General features: G+C 39.1%; 1 protein-coding gene across 1 annotated transcript in view; it reads right to left on the bottom strand.

Annotated features, from left to right (window-relative positions):
* TRIM44 (tripartite motif containing 44) overlaps positions 1–22,185 on the bottom strand; it is a 133,444-nt gene that overhangs the window by 42,877 nt on the left and 68,382 nt on the right. Inside the window, 1 exon segment of the mRNA NM_001260523.1 lies at positions 20,517–20,536. Within this exon segment, the coding sequence (NP_001247452.1) occupies positions 20,517–20,536 (20 nt within the window).

Below are 22,185 nucleotides of genomic sequence, written 5' to 3' on the forward strand. Positions count from 1 at the left end.
GATCTTATTATTGTCTGGTTATTTCACATATTATGATCTTGACTCTTCTACACCATTTCCCCATGTTTGTAAGCAACTTGAGGTCAAGGATTTCATCCTATCACAAGCCCAAGCACCTAGTCAAGGCTCAGTAAAGACTTATTTCCTGACCGACTGTAGCTGGCTCAGGGCAAGAGTTCACTCTTACTTCCAGTCCTCAAGGAGTCAGAACTCTGGAGTGAGCACTCTTCACCTTGACTCAGAGCTCCAGAGGCAAAGACTTAATTTTAAACAACTTTAAGTCTGACAGAGATACAACCTTTGAAGTAAAAGATCATTTCCTTCCTAGATGTGAGCCCTATCACTCAAAGACAGGAAGGAAAAGAAATGTCATCTAGAAAGATTGTTTTTAAAAAAGAAAGAGAAAATAGGCCTCAATTGGAAAAGCCAGGAGTCAGCACAAAAAGTCTGCTTATTTTGGGGAATGTCCCAGGACAATAAATTTGTATTCACACCCTGCTTTTCCAGAGAGCAGCCTGCACGGTCACTGGCTCAGACAGTCCACTGTTCTCCAGTCTCATCGTGTACAAGGTACACGAGCCTGAAGCTGAAAGGACAGCCACTGCCCATGAAAGCACCCTCTTAGCCTGTCACCTCGCAAGGAAAGGGAAAAGGGCACTGCCCAAATCTCTCCAGGTGCTCTTCTGCCATTGTATGCCTGAGAATACAGTTTACTCCTTCCAAAGCTCTCCCTGCTGCATCCTTGCCTTTCTCAGAAGGCTCAGAGAGCAAACAGGGAAGGTAAGTCGCTTTAAACAAAAATAAATAACAGCCTTGAGAAGTTAGATTTAAAGCCATCTTTAAGAGTAGACATGCATAGGAGAAGTTTTATTCATTTCAGTGCAAGTCTACAATAGTGATTTGACTCTGCAGCCAGAAAGCTTTGGTTCAACTACTAGTCTACCATTTACTAGCTATGTGACCTTGGACAAATTATTTTATCTTTGAATGTTTAATTTTCCTCATTTGGAAAATGGGGATGATAATAGTATCTACTCTACCCCTATCGGGTTATTATAAGGATTAAATGGAATGATGACAGGTAACACTCTTTAACAGTGTCTGTCACATAGTAGGCCCTCAATCAGTATTAGCTATTATGGCTGTGATCATTATTATCTAAGGAATGGCCATGGGTTCATGAGTCCTAGTCAATCATTTTCCAATCATTTCCAAAGTATCGCAAAGTATATATGCCATTACATGGCAAAGTATTGCATATATATATAGAGAGAGCAGATAATACAACAGACCTGCTACAACAGACTTGTTACAGAGATAAAGAAAATTTGGGTACAGACACTGCCATTCGGGAGCTCGAAGGCTGATGGTATAACATAGCAGACAGATAATTATAAAACAGAGAAGAAAGTGGTAAGTCCAAAGATAAATTATACTCACAATAGCCAAGATGTGGAATCAAGAGACCATCAATGGATGAATGAATAAATAAAATGTAGTACATATACACAATGAAATACCAGTTGGCCATCAAAAAAAGAGAAGTCCTGTCATTTGCAACAACATGGATGAACCTGAAGGACATTATATTAAGTGAAATAAGCCGGGCATGGAAAGACAAATAGTGTACAACCTTACTAATATGTGGAATCTAAAATAGTTGATCTTACAGAAGTAGAGAGAAGAATGGTAGTTACCAGTGGCTAGGGCAGTTGAGGGAGGGGTTAGGGAGATGTTGGGTCAAAGGATATAAAATTACAGCGAGGTAGAAGGAGTAAGTTTAATAGATCGACTGCATGGTGACTACACCATGGTGACTATAGATAATGATAAAATACTGTATTTTTGAAAAATGCTAAGAATGGATATTAAGTGCTCTCACTATAAAAAATGATAATAATGTGAGATAATGCATGTTAATTAGCTATATCTAACCATTCAGCAATGTATATGTACTTCAAAACACTATGTTGTACTATATAAATACACAATTTTATCTGTCAATCTAAAAAATAAATTGAAAAAACACAAAAATAAACTGTAAAGATTGAAGGATCAAAGATGGATTCATGGAAGAAGAGGCAACTAAATGGGACCTTGAAAGAAAGGTAGGAGGTGTACAGATAAAGAGGAGACAGGCAGTGAGTCTCCGTAACAGTCGGGCACTAGAGTGAGCAGCACGCAGCATGGACACTGGCTATCTGTTTTGTACTACATCCAGAATGTTCCCTGCATCCTGCAAGAAATTCGAGATGATTCCGTTTACTCACCTGAAAATTTTGCCAATAATTTCCCTTCAACTACAGTAATATTAGCATGCCTCTCTTTTATACAACCACTAAAAGATTAGTAAAGATTACTAAAGAAAGAAAGATTATCTCTAACACAAAGTCTCAAAGCCCATGGTAATACTCACATGTAAAATGCTTAGCACTTACTAGTCACTTAGTAAGTATTTAATAAATTTCTTTTTTTCTTTTCTTTTTAAATTTTGAGACAGTCTCGCTTGGTCACCCATGCTGGAGTACAGTAGTACAATCTCAGCTCACTGCAACCTTGGCCTCCTGGGTTCAAGGTCAGGAGTTCGAGACCAGCCTGAACAACATGGTGAAACCCTGTCTCTATTAAAAATACAAAAATTAGCCAGGCATGTTGGCACATGCCCGTAGTCCCAGTTACTTGGGAGGCTGAGGCAGGGGAATCGCTTGAGACTGGGAGGTGGAGGTTACAGTGAGCTGAGATCATGCCACTGTGCTGCAACCTGCTAAGTGATAGAGCAAGACTCCATCTCAAGAAAAAAAAAAAAAATCCAATTTGGCAACTACATTCTCATTCCAAACAGCATTAGGATAGATCTGGTTTCAGTAATAACAGTGTTACTCATTTACTTAAGCATAATCTGCATGTTCTGGAAACAAAATAAGATTAAAAAGAAGCAAGAGAATACTTGCCTTTCATTAAGGTAGTCCTGCCTAAGAGAACTGCCCCTAGATGGTTTAATATTGGTTCCCAGCAAAAATTATGATCCATAGGCATTATTTCCCATAGTCATTTGGAAACGATATGGCTTAGACAAGTTATTCTTTAAGCCAGGGTCTGAGAATGAATGAAGATCCTAGGCTTGGGATTCTAACACTGGCAGAGTAGAATCTCTGCCAAGCTGTAAGGGTACAGAGCTGCAGAGAAACACTGAAGAAATGGGTCTGTATAAATTCCCTACAAGCGCCGTCTTAGAGGGGGATTAGGCTCTGAGGCCCAAATACAGGCTTTCTCTTCCACGTCTACAACACCTTACAGTTTTCAAAAGACTCATATACATTTGCTAATTTAACTTCCCTGCCCCAACATATCACCTTATTATGCCCATTTTGTAAATAACAAAAGCAGACTCACAAATAACTGCCAAAGGTAAATGACCTGCACAAAGTGACAGACTGAGAATGTAATCCAGTGAACCTAAGGCTTTCCTATTTCAAACCAGGGTTTTCTTCACTTAGAAAACAGGGTTTGCAAAGCGATTTGTATATTCAAAAATAAATGCCTGTTATATTCTAGAGAATACAGTTGTGAAATGGACAAAATTTTTACCCTTATTACATTTATGTTCTAGCAGAAAAGAAAGAAAATAAGTTAAATATATAATACTTTCATGCAGTGGCAAGTGTATGCAGAAAACCAAAGCACAGTCAAGAATGTTATTCTAAAGTAGTAGTATTTCAGCAGACACCTGGATGAAGCCAGAGAGAGAGCCATGTGAAGCTCTTGGGACAAGCATTCCTGCAGAGGGGAACGTGAGCACAAAGGCCCTGCCGTAGGAAGGAACTTCACCTCTGAGGAAGAGGAAGAAAGCAATGTGGCTAAGGTGAGCAATGGGGCATGGGCATGGAGAGAGGTAGGTGGGAGCCTCATTTTGTGAGGCTTTATAGGCTTCCTTTCCCCCAGGTTATTCTGACACAAATTCCAGACACAATATAATTAATATTGCAATGTTCTGACTGGGAGAATTACATGATCTTCTTTGTATCCTAAAAGTTCATGCTAGCTTCTATGTGAAGAATGGAATGGCAGTGGGGGTTGTGGGGAGGTCTGGCAGGAGGAAGAATGAGTAAGAGTGGCCAAAAGGAAGAAGGCAGTAGGATTCTTAAAGGGAGGTATGTGGCATACACCATGAAGGTGAGGTAGAGGTGGTGAGAAGTCTCTATATTTGATGTATACTTAGGATAAATCTGACAGGATTTGCTGATTAACTGGATGTGGAATGCAAAGAAAAAAGAAAGATATTGGGGATAATTCTTCGGCTACTGGCCTGAGACAGACTAATGCCATTTACTAAGAAGGCAAAGGGTAGGAGAATTTGGAGGACAGAGGAGAAAACGAGAGTTATGTTTTGAACACAAGTAGCTAGGAGAGCAAAGCCATGGGATGTAGGACAGGAAGGCCTTACTCTAACTCCTGCCCCTTCTAGTTTTAGCTGGGCAAACTTGGACAAGTCACTTATACTCATTCAATATCCTCATCTATGTAATATGGAAATAGCAAAACCACCTCTCAGGATTGACAGAATATGGAAATGAGATGTCTGTGTACATCCTGTAAATTGTAAAGGTGCTGAATCAAGGTCAATTTTCTTGTTGCCTTTGTTATTTCCGGTAAATGTTTAAATGACTCATATTTAAGCCTCAGGTTGTGAATACAATTATGTCTTAACAGATACCATTATAAAAGACTTACCTTTATTTCACTCTTATTTCACTTGTTTAGCACTTTATGCTTTTAAAGGGTATAAGACACAATTTACACTTCTCATTTGTATTTCTTATATACTATCATTACTTGATTCTTAATACAGAGCAGGTACTACTGCTCCTATATGACTGATGAGAAAATTGAGACAGCGAGGTTCTAATGAAAGCCTGATATCCTGGTCTCACTGCCCTTTTCTCTTGGCCTTTAGTCAGAATACTGTGATCCTAGTTTATAATCCATTTGGCATCGCCTGGCCATATTAGAGAAATTTCCCACACATTGAAAGTTAAAGCAATTCCATCATCATTGGTGAAAAAAAATTACTATTCCTTAGATGGAGTACTTAAGGGTTTGCAAAATGTTTTCTTGGTTCTTCCCAACATATGATAAACATGTATTAGCTTTTAGATGTAAGACGCACTATCAAGACATAAAAGGATTGGCCCACTTTATGCAATGAGTTAAAACCGGAAAAACGTAATTGTTCTGCATTGCTTTATACTTAGTAATGTTCCTTGTCACTGCCTGATTCATTTATTCATTTAACCAAGATTTGAGTGTCTACTCTGTGCTAGGCAATGTGCTGGATGCTTGTTTTACAGTGGTACCACTGCTTTGTTATTATTAAAAATTGGGAAAAAAAATCAATTAAGATGAAAAGAACACAAAACTTATTTATGGTGGCATTTTTTATATGGAATTATGTACATCCAAGTTTTGTTTTGTTTTTTTTTTTAATGGCAATTTTTAAAAAAATCTGAGCAGCCCTCTCTGGGCCTCCTTTTCCCAGGAATATGTATTCCCTTCATTTTCTCTACCCCTGATAGCTACACTTTTAACTGCCGTACAAACAGATTACACGAATAATAGCAGAGAAATGTTCTAGAAGTCCCAAAGTCCCAAAGTATGGTGAAGAGATGATTTCAACAAAGGAAATGACTCTACATTTTTTTATACCCTCTTTCTGCATGTCAGTCATTAGCAACAAGTCCCAACACCTAGTGGGAAAAAAGCGGCATGCATCATAGTATATCTTGAGGAACACAGCTTCTAAAGAACATTTATGTGATAGGGGTTAAAAGAGTCTTACAGTCAATAAGTTTGGGAATGTCAGGTTAAACAAAGTAAACATATTTCATTATCACGAGGATGCTCAAAGTCTTTATCACATCATGATACTTGTGGAACTCCAAGAGGGTGGCCTTTGCCAAACTTATTGGACCATGGAACCCTAGTTTAGAAGAGTAACAACTAAAATAGTATTTAGTCTAATATATCTAGAAAGCCCTGCATTGGGAGATTTCCATTTACAGCTACAAGTGACATGCATGTTTTAGTAGGTTGCTGATCTTTTAATGTGAGTTGAGCAGACACAGAATAAATATATGCCCCTGAAATGTGGAGAGACCATTCACCATGTGGTAAGCGCCATGAAAACAAGGACTGCATTTGGTTTCGGTTTCTACTATAGCTCCAACATCTAGCACTACCTAGCACATAGTAGACACTTGATCAAATTTGTTTCATAAATGGATAAAGGAATGAATTGTATAGAAATGACAGAAGGCTCATGGAGATTTTGGAATGAGTGGTCACACTGTTTTTCTGTCTTCGATGATTTTAATTTCCGTATCTAGACTTTAAGACGGTACTTAATTTATTTTCTTTGAGAACAAAGGAGTGAGAATTATTCCAACAGCCTTTTGCATCATGACCCTGCATTAATCTAATAAAAGAAAGGTTACACTGCTTTTTGTTGATGAACAGCACATTAATGAGATCTTCTTGAAATAATCCCATCTCTATTATGGAGGCAAAATTACATTTTCCAGCATAATTACTGTGTCAGTTGAGCTCCCAAATTTTGATATTAATTTTTTTCCCTTGCAAAGGCAATATTAACTTATTAGTTTGTCAAACCTCTGGAAAATCAAGAGTAAGCTCACAGTTTTAAATAGTGATTATCAACCTCTACTGCTCTGTTTGTTTGTTTTGAGACAGAGTTTTGCTTCCTTGCCCAGGCTGGAGTGCACTGGCACGATCTCGGCTCACTGCAACCTTCACCTCCCGGTTCAAGTAATTATGGTGCCTCAGCCTCCTTAGTAGCTGGGATTATAGGTGTGTGCAACCATGCCTGGCTAATTTTTGTATTTTTAGTAGAGACGGAGTTTTGCCATGTTGGTCAGGCTGGTCTGGAATTCCTGGCCTCAAGCAATTCACCCGCCTAGGCCTCTCAAAGTGCTGGGATTACAGGAGTGAGCTGTAGCACCCAGCCTCTACTGCTCTCTTATTCTTATTCTATCTTTTGTGTACCTTCCTACCAGCCAGAAAGACTAAGTTTTATTTTCTTTAATAGATTTTGAAAGGATTAATGAGTCCTTAAAAATATGTCTTTAAATTACACATCACTTACCTTCCTTTACCTTTTCTTAAGATTCTATAGCATAAGTTCTTTGAAGGCTGGGACTCTGAATGTTTTCTCTACAGTTATATCCCTAGCACGAAAGACAACGCTAGAATGAAGCAGGTGCTCTAAACTCTGCTGAATGAATGCCATGTTTCTCCTCCAACTGAGACTCACTGTTTCAAAGTAAAATATCTGTTTTTGTCTCTCTCTTTCTCTCTCTCTCTCTCTAACATACGCATACACACACCAAGGAATACACGGAAGTCTTGCTGTACATTATGGTATTTTTCCCATGAAAAATACATACATCATGGAAGTTTGGTTCTAACAGATCATTTAGATGAGCTTTGGACAGTCTCTGCATTGTTTAATGTCAACAAGTCTCCTCTTCTTCTGAGCTTTAACCCAGCTGAGCCACAGAACCAAGTTAGGAAAAAATCATGACTCGCATTATTCACCTGATCAGGGCTTGGGACATAGGGCTAATCTTGAGCTATGAGCCTGATAGATCTCAAAAGAAAAGGATATTCTCCAATATTGCTCATTCAGGATATTTTATTTTGCAGTTAACCTTATTTTGCTAGAAAAAATATTTTCCTTTTTATTATAAATTTTTTATATATGCTGAAGTCTGATTTTGTAGACTGGGACCATGATTTCTCTATAGAAAAGTATAGGTTCTATTTTTAAAATACAACCCAATAGGATAAGATTCAGTACATCAACTTATTAGCTCTATGACCTTGGTCAAGGTACTGAACATCTCTGAGTCTGTTATGAGAATATTAATAGCATCTTCTTCCTAAATTGTTTTGAGGATTAAATGAGATAGATAATCATTCATGTGAGTGCTGGCTACTTTCATTAACACAGTCTCTGAAGGGCTGATGGACTAATAGCTATGATGATTAAGTACCTAAACAAATTCATCACTTCCTTGAGTCCTCCTTTTATTTTCTAATAAGCCAGTTTCCCCTATTCAACCCAAAGAAGTAGACACCCACAAGTATGCTTTATGGGTCCTATTTTATCACCAAGTATGAATCCTTCCTGCAGAGTTTAGATAGCATTTCTGGGTTGTTTCTGGGTGAGTGGTATAATTTCGGGTAGTCATTCATCTGGCCCCCTGTATTTCTTTTCACAGCCTACGTGACAATCTTCTTTCCTCAGGTGATTCCTTAAAAAGACTTGGTTGGCTAGGGATTCAACCCTTCACTTTAGTGTATCAAAACTTCCTAACCTGAGGGAATGAGTGCTGAAAGCTAGGAGCATGCTGGGCTGGAGCATCTGTGCCTGGCCTTTTCATTTATGCAACTTGCTGGTAATTGCTAAGTTTTCCCTTCTGCAGCAATTATCCCCCCATTTTTCTCCCCACCCCACACCATACCCCCCAGTTAATTATCAGTTCTGGAATTAAACTGCTTGCCTCTCCTGCTGTTGCCATGGTAACAGTTGGCCTGCACCTGCCACTTGGTGAACAGTGGCTCTTTCAGAAGAGGCAATGGCAGTTGCTGGCTTCACAAAAGCCAGTGAGTAAACTAGTGTTTACCTGTCTGGGGAGAGAAGTTTCTGTTCATTCCACCTTAGGCACTTTCCTGGCAAGCCCCACCTCAACTTTCTTCTCAGACAAACTGCTTGTTGACATTCAAAAAGAAAATGAAAAAATGTTCTCATAAAACTACCAAATCCCTGTAGGCAAATAATTCCATCCATCAGCTTTACTTTTTCCTGACCATGAGGTTGGAAGATCTCAATCTTCCATCTTCTGACAAAGGCAGTACAGTATAATAGTTAGAAGCACAGAATTTTAATCCTGATAGATCTGGGTTCTAATCCTGGTTGAGTCACTTTCTAACTGTGTGATCACGGCTTAGTCACTTAACTTCTTATAACATCAATGTCTTCACATACACAAACAAAAATGGGATTAGAATACCTGTCCTCATGGAGTTGTTTCAAAACTTTGAAATTATATATGTAGATCTAGCTCCTACTTAATGTTCGATACATAGGCAGGTATTATTGCTGGATAACTATTAACCCTGGACAATCCTGAAAGTTAGGGAAAAGTTGGCAGCTTAGTGAGTTTTAACTAGTCCTTGTATGAGAGACAATAATACCTGTACAGGTGGGAGAAAATGGCAGCTGTCCCAAAGTATCCAGACCAAGATGCATCTAGCAGCTAAGAAATGCCTCTTTCTCTGCTTTTGCTGCAACTCTGTCAGCTCCTCCCTCTTTGCACTGTTTTTCTCATGCTCAATTTCTAAATAGAAATGATGAAACCAGAGGGTAAGACATGTACTCACCAAGAAAACAAAATGCTTTTCCATTTTACAAACCACATTGCAAACCTACGGGGAACAACTGGTAGTGGTGCTAAGAAGGAATGAGGCATTTTTATAAGAAAATGTTTTTCTTCGCGGAACCCCCTGCTTATAGACAAGAAAGTATGTATTTTATGAACCTGCAACCACTCATATTTAGGTCCTGGGTCCAAACAAGTACAGGCACACGAATTTGCCTCATGGTAAAACCTCACCATTTAGGGTACTCCAGTTTTAACGCAGCCTTTGGCTACCTTTCTTAAAGTTCTGAAGCCACCTCCCTGCAGTTCTAATTTTAAGAAAATCTGCACTCATCGACTCTGAACTTCACATCATCTTGGAAAGAAAATAAACAAACAAAAAACTCAACCAGCATGAGCTGCCAGCATGAGTTACAGACACCTGCTGTTTCAGCTTCTGGATAAAGAGGTGACTACAATTCGGTGACACAGAGCTCCAAAAAAAAAAAAAAAAGGAAGGACCCTTGGAAGCTGTTGGGAAAATGGAATCACTGACCTCTTGCCTGCCTCTCACTGGGAAAAAATGTGACAAGATACTCAAGACCAGCAGGTTTCTCCTAAAATGAAAAAGACACCACCAACAACAATTTTGCTGTGGCTGTCCACAGGTGAGGGAGGCATAACCAAGGACATCAAATTTAGTTATTCTTAAAACACAGACTGAAGTTGTGTGACTTCCTAAATTCCACTCTGCTTAGTGCTAGTCCAAAATAGCTATGAAGACAAATAAGGAAGAAGATAATTAGGCTGCAGCTAGATTCCTCAGCATTGGATCTAACTCAGGGACCAATGTGGCATTCCTTCACATCAACTTAATTGTTAGATTACCTTTTAAGGAAAACCTCTAAATCCTTAAATCTATTTGGAAGATGGTGCTTTAATACTGCTTTTCTCCATTAATTTAGAAGGAACTAAACTACAGCAGGTCCTTGAATAGAGTCATTTCATTCAACATTTTTTTTAATAATGTTGATGAGGGGAAAAAGGGAAGTGGGAAGGGGGGCAGATTCCCAGCCCGGGCCACTGTGTGTGGAGTTTGTACTTTCTCCCCATGTCTGCGTGGGTTTTCTCCAGGTACTCTGGTTTCCAATCACATCTCAAAGATGTACACCTTAGGTGAACAGGTGTGTCTAAATTGTCATAGTCTGAGTGAATGTGGGTGTGAGGGCAGCCTGCAAGGAAATGGCATCCTGGCCAGGGCAGGTTTCCACCTTCTGCCCTGAGCTGCTCCAGCCACACATGACTCTGAACTGTAATAATGGGGTAAATAATTACCTTGCTTGTTTTATTAATCTTTCTTAAATCTTTATTAACTCTTATTTATATCAACTAGTCTATGGTAAAATTGGTTTTGTTATGCATCATTTCACTTAAAGCTGCTGTTTCCAAGCACCTATGAACGATGTTAAGTGAGGACTTGCTGTGCTTTCCAAACCTGACTTTAAATTAGAGGAAGATGGGAGGAAATTTTTCCTATCTATCCATCTGACAAAGGCCTAATATCTAGAGTCTACATGGAACTTAAACAAATTTACAAGAAAAAAAACAAACAACCCCATTCAAAAGTGGGCATGAATACGCACTTTTCCAAAGAAGACATACATGCAGCCAACAAACATAAAAAAGCTCAACATCACTGATCATTAAAGTAAAAGCAAATCAAAATTACAATGAGATACCATCTGACGCCAGCCAGAATAACAGATTCTGGCAAGGTATAGAAAAAAACCTGTTGGTGGGAGTGTAAATTACTTCAACCACTGTGGAAGACAGTGTGGTGATTCCTCAAAGACCTAGAACCAGAAATACCATTTGACCTAGCAATCCCATTATTGGGTATATACCCAAAGGAATATAAATCATTCTATTTTAAAGATACATGCATGCATATATTCATTGCAGCCATCTTCACAATAGTAAAGACATGGAATCAACCCAAATGCCCATCAATGATAGACTGGATAAAGAAAATGTAGTACATATACACCATGGAATAGTATGTAGCCACAGAAAGAAATGAGATCATGTCCTTTTCAGGGGCATGGAAGGAGTTGGAAGCTGTTATCCTCAGGAAACTAACATAGGAACAGAAAACCAAACACTGCACATTCTCACTTATAAGTGCTAGCTGAATGATGAGAACACATGGACCCATGGGGGGAACACCACAAACTGGGGCCTGTCAGAGGGTTGGCGGTGGGAGGAAGAAGAGCATCAGGAAGAACAGCTAATGGATGCTGGGCTTAATATCTAAGTGATAGGACCATGTGTGCAGCAAACCGGCATGGCAAATGTTTACCTATGTAACAAACCTGCACATCCTGCACACGTACCCCTGAACTTAAACATTGAAGAAATAAATAAAAAAAAAATACAGGGTGCCCAGTTAAATTTAAATTTCAGATAACAGTGAATGTTTTTAAATATTTAATTTTTAATGTTACTGACAAATAATAATTGTATATATTTATAGGATATAATTGATCTTTTGATATATGTAAATATTGTGGAACAATTACATTAGTTAAGCTAGTTAATACATCCATGACTTCACATACTTATTTTTTGTGTTAAGGACATTTAAGATAATGCTCTTTTAGCAATTCTGAAATATATAATGAATTTTTTTTAGCATGAGTGTCTTCCAAATATTGTGTAGCACATACTTATACTAATTTTTTTGTTGTTTATATAAATTCCAGTTAAAATGGGTGTTCTGTATTTTATCTGGCTATTCTAATTGGGAAATGAGCAGAAGGCCCTAAGAAGGCAAAACAGCTGTCACAAATCCCTGATATACAGGTACTCTGAGATAATCCATTGAACAAACAACTCCAATCTGTTTTGTCATCTGGTTTAGTGTCCACCAGGGCAAATAGGTACAGTTGTGCATAGGGTGCTTACAACGTAATTATTTATTGGGGACACCATTCATAATGTTGACATCAAGTTTTACTTATTTTTAACCATTATCTGGCATATGACAGTATTTTACTGTAACAAAGTCAGCACATTATGACAATTTTTTGGCAGATGGAATTAGACATCTTGAGGAAGGGGCACCTTTTTCTAGTTCACGCCAAGGTATCATGGACAGTGGTAACCCTGTATCCATGGCAGATTAGCATAAAATGTGCTCCAGTGTTTTTCAAACCATGGATTATAACCCACTGATGAGATGGGAAATCATTTTAGTGGGTCACGAACATTAGTGATGATGACAATGATGGAACAGAATATCAGTCTTTTATGTAATAAACGTGGTGTTGTTGGAAAGAAAAGAAAAGAAAGAATAAATTAGAGGAAGGCAGAAGCTATCAAAACCGACACAAATCAAATAGACAATTCCCTTCTACAACTACTTTACCTCGGTTGCTTAGTTTTCCATCTAAAAGAACAAAGCCCAAAAGGGGAATACTTTAAATGCTTCTAAACATATTTGTCCTTTAAGTATAATAAGATGTGAGATTTTTATGGGGAAACAAAAATGTAAAGAAAGCAATTTACCCATAACAAATCATAAGATGTTACTAGAGGAAGAAACCTGCAAGATTCAGAAGTCTGTCCATTTCTTCTATAAGGGGGCAATGCTGTAATCAAGAGATAAAGTGTAACAGAAAACAGTAACAACTTTTGGTGCCTCAACATGGTACACCCTCACCCTTTACAAGCTGGACTCAACCCACCTTCTAGTCTCGTCTCCTGCCCCGGGCCAGTCATGCAGTTATTCACCATTCCCCACACAGCACATGTGTTTTCACTCCTTGAGCCTTTATACTTACCTCTTTGCTTAGACTGCTTTCCTGTTTTTTCCATCTGAAGAAGCCTAGACCTATCCATTTGTCAAGGTCCAGAAGAAACACTATATTTTCTGATTCTTTATCCTGAGTTAGTTGGAACTTACTCTACAACCAGCATTTTTTCAGAGAATCATTATACTGCAGTAGTTAAGAGCTTGCAGTCTGGAGTCAGACTACTTGAGTCTGAATGCTGGCTCTACCACTTTTTAGCTGTGTGACCTCATGAGTATATAACTTCTCTGCGACTCAGTTTTTTCATTCAAATGAGAAATAAAAATAATATATTAACCATTTATTAGGACTGTTGTGAGAAGTAGATAATATATGTAAATGTTTAAAATACTTCCTCACATATAGCTGGCACTCAATGCTTCTTTATAATTTATCATAATAATTATTATACTGCACTTAAATATAAAATTTAAATTGTTGGCTAGATGTAGTGGCTCATTCCTATATTCTCAGCACTTTGGGAGGCTGAAGCAGGAGGATCACTTGACCCCAGTAGTTCAAAACCAGCCTGGGGAACAAAGTGAGGCCTCATCTCTACAAAAAATAAAAAATTTAGCCAGGCATGGTGGCATGAACCTATTCTCCCAGCTACTCGCTGATGGGGGTGGGAGGCTGAGTTGGGAGGATCGCTTAAGCCAGGGAGGTTGAGGCTGCAGTGAGCTGTGATTGTACTATTACACTCTAGCCTAGGCGACAGAGCAAGTCCCTGTTTCAATAAATAAATAAACAAATAAATAAAATTAAAATGGTTTATTTAGCTCTCTTTCAAACTAGATTTTGAGATCTTTAAATGCAGGAACAAAGTCTTAGTCATCTTCATATCCCTGAGGCCTAGCAGAGGTCCTGGCATTAGGCGCTCTAAGATGTCTGTTGAAAGAAATAATTCCTCTGCAATCTTTCTTGTTTGAGAGGTTAGCGAATAGAGCTCCTAGTGGGAAATGTTATCCTGATTAAGTTCTGAGGCCAAATATATAAATAAGGTTAGCCTGCCAAGCATCATACCTACTGTACTGGATGGCAAACAAGTTGATTAGAGTTAAACAATAGCATGCAAAATGACATCAATGCCCCTTCCTCTTGGAACCTTTTTTCTTAGCATTATGAAGTAGGTAGATGTATGTTAAAAACATAGGCTGCTTCTAGTCAACATTTCCAGTTGGAGGCAGATGCAATAAGCTAGAAGCACTTCAGCTGAATCTTCCAGCTGTGAATGGAATCTCTGGTTAATATACTAACATGCACAAAATAAAGTTGTGACTCTTACAGGCAAATTTCTGAATCAATTATTTTAGCAAGGAGGTATGCTTTGGGTATAGACAGGCAGCACAATGCATAGTGTGGCTTCAACTTTCACCTGACTTAAGTAAGGGATAAACAATCCTTATCAACACGGAAAAATAAGGTCAGCTCAGGTTCCGTAACAGGCAAATGTGACAATTAAGAGACTCTGTAAGCTGAAGGCCAGCTTAAAATATTGGCGCCCCACTCTGCATAATAAGCAGCCCTGATAGTTCCATTCCATGTCACAAGTATCACAGCCATTTTCTTCAGCTTTCAGACAGACTTCCTGCAATGAAGACAATGCAACAACCAAACTACAAATTTGCAATCAGAAGACAAAAGAAACGTAAGCGTATCACTAACTTAGTCTTCTTTTATCTCTCCAACCTAAACAGAAAGAGAAATGCCATATCTAAGAACATATGGTTATTCATTTAGAGGGGCAAAAAGAGTACCTAGAATACAGACCCAAGATAATTTTTAAGAAACAAAATTGAGAAAAAAAATTACACCAAATTATAGAATCTGTATGCAGGTTGTTTCCACTCCATATTTGATAAAAGACTTGTATTCCTTCTCCCAAGGATGGCCCCAAAACTAGGTGGAGGAAGAGTGGAGAGGGGTGAGGATAGTATTTACAGAAAACTAAAAATAGAGTACAAGGAGGTTAAATGACTTGCCCAAGGTCACACAGTCACAGACAGAAACACAAATAGAAGCTAAGTCTGCTGACTCTCCTTCGGCTCCTACTCCTTCAGAATACGCTTCCTGTTTGATCACAGAATCAGTATGGGTCAGATTCACACTGATCTCAGCAGGGGCTTTTTGCCTGAATAACAGCCAGCTTTGAAGATGAAAAATTCTACAGAAGTTCCAAGTGTGGCTGTTACTATTAAAAAGCCATTTTCCTCTTAGGTTAAAAAAAATTACAGAAAACCTCAATAGCAAATCAAAATCTAATCCTGATCTTCCTCCTTCTCCTCTAAGCACAAGAGTTTAAGGGTCTTTTCCCTCTCTGACTTCCTCCCACTACACAATAGCTTTTACGCCAACAGATCCCATTGCCACCCCCTCTCCTAGGATATATATTACTTCTCAGCAGGCTCCAGCAGGAGTAGAGAAGGAGTCAATCTGTGAGGGAGTGAACACAAAATCTCTCATAATAGCACAAAGACAGAAAATTGCTGCCAAAAGTGTAAATTGCTTTTCTGCTTAGGGAAAAAAAAAATCACTCTGGTCTTTAAAGGCACTCTTTTTTTTTTTTTTTTTTTTTCAGACGGAGTTTCGCTCTGTCGCCAGGCTGGATTGCAGTGGCACGATCTCGGCTCACTGCAACCTCTGACTCCCTGGCTCAAGTGAGTCTCCTGCCTCAGCCTCCCAAGTAGCTGGGATTACAGGCACACGCCACCACGCCCAGCTAATTTTTGTATTTTTCATAGAGACAGGGTTTTACCATGTTGGCCAGGATGGTCTCGATCTCCTGACCTCGTGATCCGCCCACTTCAGTCTCCCAAAGTCAAAGACACTCTTTTAAACGATGACTCCACAACAGTTAATACACATGTTCTATATATTAAGACTTTTGTTTCTCCATGTCCTCCAAGAATTCTTGACAGCTATATGACTGCGTATCATGGATCTGAGGAGTAACATACCAGTTTGAGAGGCAACAGGCAGCTATTCTGTGGAGTCAAAGGCAGGCTTAGTTTGCTGCTCCCCAGGGAGCACCCCTTTTTCTAACCCTCAGAGGATACTGTGTGAGAATGAGACAAAGACATTACCTTTATAATGACAGAGGCTGAGAAGGGGAAGCAACCTGCAGAAAACAGGGGCCACAGCAATTCAATGTCAAAGCAACGGAAGAACTCCCAGGTTAGAGGAACGAGACCAAAGTGATATTCTGAGGACTGTGTGTGAATCCTCTTGGCTTTTGTATAGGGTCACAGAGAGAAGCATGCTGCCATTTTGAAGACAGTCCAAATGGTGGCTGAGAGCACCTGGTGGTTAAGCTCTGAAGCCAGACTAGATTCAAGTCATAGTTCTGCCACTTACTAGCCATGTGATCTAAGGCAAATTAATCTCTCAAAGCATTAATTTCTTCATTTGACAAGTGGGCTAATAACTACATCATGAGGTTTGCATGCAGATTGAATTAAAATATATATAAAGCACTTTGGACATAATGAACTGTCAATAAATGTAGCTACGATTATGATTGTGGTAAATTAGCAGAATAACTGCACAATGAAATTCAGGGCAAGGAACAGACATGACTAAAAGCACAACATTTGGTCCCCTCATATCAAACAGCTTGGGAAATCAAAACAGAAAAAGGAAAAAAGGCAAGACACTCCAGCTAGTAGAAAGGGAGGAAGATCCATTATAGACAAATATGTTTCCATAGGACAGGAATTTCTTTTTTCCTTCCACCATGGAGACTAGTTAGAATCTAATTCTCTCTGGACTTCATGTAGACAGTGGAGAAGTGGCTGTGTGAAAAGAACACTAGCAAAGGAGACACAGGCATAATGATCCAAGCAGAACTGGAACTCAGTGTCTCCGGCTTCATTTCTCATCCATCCCTTGTGTAGGGACTCCCACACTTCCTTTCTGCCTTCCTTATACATCAAATTCTCATTTAGTACTGTCAGCAATATAGAAGGCTTTGGAACAAAACTATATTTGGCTTGTTGAAATGATAAAGTATATATCATAAATGAGAAAAATTCAGATCAAAGGCAATTTGCCCTGAAGGGTTAATCAGAATAAATTGAGCCAAATGGTAGCTCAATACAAATAAAGTGAATTGCACCAACAAATAGAAATTTAAAGGTTAAAAAAGAAAATTTGACGACTCCTTCTTCTTTCTGACAAATCAGAACATGTACTTCAAGTACTTATTATACCAAAAAGTGTCTGTCAAGTCCTAGTCCAGTGAACTCCTTGCTGAGACCTCCATAGCAGCCTGGCTCGAAGGAGATGGCCTGATATCTTGGTTGCAAGTAAAGAAACTCTATGCCTTTCCATTATCTTGTCAAAATGATACAAAGGTATCCGCAATTAAACTCTAAAGCCAGAATCTCACACTGAACAGTATATTTAAAGGGAGTTAATATCTTCATACGGTCCCTGTATTCTTCTAATCAATGTGCCTCTGGCATGTGACTATAAAGATGAGTGTGTTCATCCTAATCCAGCTCTCCCAAGACACAAATGCCACTGCTATCCTGTGGAGCCTGCACATTACCTCTGCCAAGGTATTTTCTTTATCATGGTCTTGTTTGAACTCTTTTTCTGGGAAAGTAAGTCTAGGGCTCTGACTGGACTGGATTTTAAGGAGTTAGAGCTAATCTTGAGAGAAAAGGTAGAGGGCCAAGGAGATAGGTTAAAGTGCATCTAAACCAAAGGTCTGTGCAAAATGATAAAATCCTAACCAATAACTAGAAGATATTGATTTAGGCTCCCATCACTGATAACCTAGTCTAACTAGTCTCCCAGGCTCTTTTCTTATTTTTCAATTTTTTGGGTTTTTGAGTCTGGCTCTTGTTGCCCAGGCTGGAATGCAATGGCACGATCCTGGCTCACTGCAACCTCTGCCTCCCAGGTTCAGGCAATTCTCCTGCCTTAGCCTCCCGAGTAGCTGGGATTACAGGTGTGCACCACCATGCCTGGCTAATTTTTGTATTTTTGGTAAAGATAGGGTTTCACCATGTTGGTCAGGCTGGTCTCAAATTCCTGACCTCAGGTGATCCACCTGTCACGCCTCCTAAAGTCCTGGGACTACAGGCATGAGCCACTGTGCCCGGCCTCAATTTTTAACATTTATTTTTTATTTACGTATTTTTAGAGACAGAGTCTCATAATGTTGCCCAGGCTGCTCTTGAACTCTTGGGTTCAAGCAATCTTCCCACCTCAGCCTTCTGAGTAGCTGGAATTATAGATGTGCGTCACTGTGCCTGGAAGTCTCCCAGGATCTTGGTCCACCTCCAATTCATTTTCCATTCCGTAGGTAGGAGACACTTCTAAAATGCAAATCTGTTCATTAATTCCTGTTTAAAATTCTTTAACAGCTTCCCATTGCCTTCAGTATAGTGCTCAAATGCCTTAAGAAGGTCTACAAGGCCCTAAATGATCTGGGCTCTGTTGTCTTTCTTCCACTCCTCTCTTGTCTGGAACTGGCACACAATTTGTTTACCTAGAACAACCAACCCCTGCTCCAACCTTTCAGATCTCTGTTTATATATACCCTTTTCTGGTAAGCCTCCCCTTATCCTCCAAGACTAACTTAGGAGCCCTTCCTAAAATAGCCTAAACTTATCAGAACACATTCCCTACGGTATAATTGCCCAGTTACATGTTCGCCTCTTCCACTACACTTAGGATCTACGAGAGTAGGAACTATGCCTGCTTTAGTCACCATGATATATTCAGGATGTAGCACAGTGCCAGACACACGGTAGGTCACGAATACACGTTAAATGAGCAAAAGGAAGGGAGTGAAGAGTGAGGAAGGAAGGAAAAGTACCACAACACAGAAGAGCCTGTTCCTGAGAATGGTTGAAAGATGGAGTCTGAAGTGGTTCCCTGAAACCCTGTAGGTTTAAAGCAAGGTGCCTATGTCTTTTAAAGTTGGGTGCCTGTGGCTTTAGCCATAGCAGACAAGGAGACAGACAAGATCTTGTTGTTCCAGAGCAGATGTTAAAAACTATAATTTCCAAGGGAAGAACACACCAAGAGATGCAGATGTGGGACAACATTTGGTGCTAAGAAAGAGGCTCAGGATATGGGGAGGGAAAACAAAAAAAGAGAGGAAACTGTTTTTGTTGGTTTGTAAAAAGCAAACACACAAACAAACAAAACAAAGAAGGGTCAAATCCTGATTCCAGTAAGGTAACCTTTGACAATTCATTTAGCTTCTTTTAATGAGGGACTTGATAGTGATTTTCAAACTGAGTTCTGAGGAACCCTAGGTCTCTGCAGAAGCTCCTCAGGGTATATTGTGATGAAGAGAGAAGGTTCAATGAATACTGCCCCAACTTTAACCAGAAAAAAATTGTTTTTCACACATTGAGGTTCTGCTTAAAGTCCACTTGAAAAAAGGGTGCTTCTGCTAAAAATACAGTTTGAATAGCAGTGGCCTGGATGACTATTCTGATACTTCCCAGCCTTAACAACCCTTGATTCTATGTGACAGATGGGACCCATGTGGACATTGCATTTTACTTTGTACAAATATGCCTCAAATGTGTTGATGACACAGTTGTAGCTTTTCCTGGAGTCTGTTTTCACTGCTTAAGGAGAATGACAGGAAGGGTAAGTAAACCACAGTCCAGGTTCACTGCAAGGCTGAGACAATAATAAAATGCACTGTATTCAACTGTGGCAATACAGAAGCACAAAGAACATTTTTTTCCTAAACAAAGTTTTGTATACCTGTACCCTAGGATTCATCATATAGGTGTCTTGGGTCAGACACAAAGATATTATAGGTCAGAAATAAAGAATACTAGATCTACAGGCCATTAAAAAAATCAATCCAATTCCAATCAAGAAAGAACACTACAAAAATTTATCTAGTCAGTCCACCTGATACCATTACCATTACCATAATGATACTACATTACCATTTAAATGTAGTACCTATTCTTCTTAACAAGGTATTCTGAATGTACAAAAGAATACGGCAAAGTTACTGTCATTATATACCTTAAAGTCTACCTTTATCTGAAAGTTACAGGCAGCAAATGACACAGATGAGAGGAAGATGGGAGTCTTACAAAACAAGATCTTCAAATCCTAGGCTTAAGATAGAGATCCCTTTTCTGTGCTATTCCTTGGCTGTCCATATTTCATGGAGCACTAAAGGCCACAAATGTCACTCTACTTCAATTATGAGAAAAGACAAGCAACAATAATGTGATCTTACCTGGGTCCTTCCTCATCGCCCTGAAAGACAAACAGAAAGAAACAGTATTAGAAATCACTGTTGTTACAGAGAGAGTCAGATTTCCTTCTTTTCCCTCCCCTCTCCCAACCTGAATGCATGTACTATACATTTATTGTAACAGAGACAAACCAACAGACATCTAAAGTATAAGACAAGAGCTAATATAATCCTATGTTCAAACTGCCCAGTGGAGATGAACTGATAATTTGCCCTGACAAGCAGAGCAGAGAAATGAATGCACAGACCTAGGAGGCCTAAATAATAGCCTTGCCTTTTTATTTGTATGGCTGGCAGTATTTAGTTCTTAGCAAAGTGAGAAACCCAAAATAGAGGCAGGTCTTAGGCAAAAGCTAGCCAGTTCCAAAAGCATCAAGCTGTTTCCTTCAAAGACTCATTTCTGCCTTGTTCTAGCATTTTTCATCAAACATGAACACTGCAATTCTAATGTAAAGAACACTGTGGTATAAAGGGCATTGAACTGGGACTCAGGAAATTGGGATTCTAGTCCAAGCTCTGTTACTTATTAGTTATGTGTCCTTGGGCAAACATTAATTAATCTGGACTTTGGTCTTCTCCTCTGTAAGTGGTTAGTTCTGGCATTTGATGATCCGTATCATTCTTCCACCAAACAATGGCTCTTCTCTTTTTCTTGTCCACTTCTCAGAAACAATGTGTGAACATTATTTTTCCAGGTATGGCATTCTCTCAACCTAACTTTATCAGAAGTGATCACAGCAGATTCCTTTGAGCTTCCTTTTGTGATCAAATGAGATTTTTCAAATAACTCTCAAGCCTTTCCCAAGGGACCTCACTCATCCTTTTAGTGTCAGCATATCTTTTATATCCTTCTTTTTAGCCATTCAGGGGTAGTCTTAATAGAGAATGTACATTCTGGTTGTACTCCTTGGAGAACGAATGAATGAATGAATAAATGGTTCCTACTGGTATAAGGCAGAATGAGCTCTCAAGTCAGATGTTCTGGGTTCAAGTCTTAACCCTGTCACTTTACTGCTGTATTAGCCTACTCTTGTTATTTTGCCTTTCTTAACTTCAATTTCCTAATTTGTAAAATGAGGTAATAACTGTCTCTGTATCATAGGATAAGTATGAGGATTAAATGCAATAATGCTTATAATCATCAAACACAGTGTCTGTGACACAGGATGTATTTAATAAAGCCTATTTATCAGTATCAGTAACAATTCAGTAAGATTCATTAAGAAGCTACTACGTATATGCTAACTAAGGAAAAACAATCACCCATAATGCTCTAACCTTCTAGGATTTTCGAATCAGGAGTACGAGAAACAGGCAGAAAGAAAATGAACTATTAGTAAATGTGTTATGAACAATACCAAAGACATAAACAGAATAATATGAGAATCAACAGGGAAGTTATGAACACTGCCTCTGCTGGAGAAGGTGGGAAAAGCTTCACATGCAGAAGGTAACATTGATATTGCCACTTTGAGGGATAAATAGTATTTTCCCAGGATGACAACAGAGAAAAGTGGGAAGGACACTGAACTAGCAAGAGCAAAGGCAAGTTTCTAAAAATGTCTTGTTCAAGGAACCTTGAGTTCTGTGAAACTGGAGAATGGGGATGTGCACGTGTGTGTTTTGGGCAGGGTGCTGGGAGTGGTATAAG

The sequence above is a fragment of the Macaca mulatta genome, chromosome 14 (genome assembly GCF_049350105.2).
Source record: "Macaca mulatta isolate MMU2019108-1 chromosome 14, T2T-MMU8v2.0, whole genome shotgun sequence".
Classification (NCBI taxonomy): domain Eukaryota; kingdom Metazoa; phylum Chordata; class Mammalia; order Primates; family Cercopithecidae; genus Macaca; species Macaca mulatta.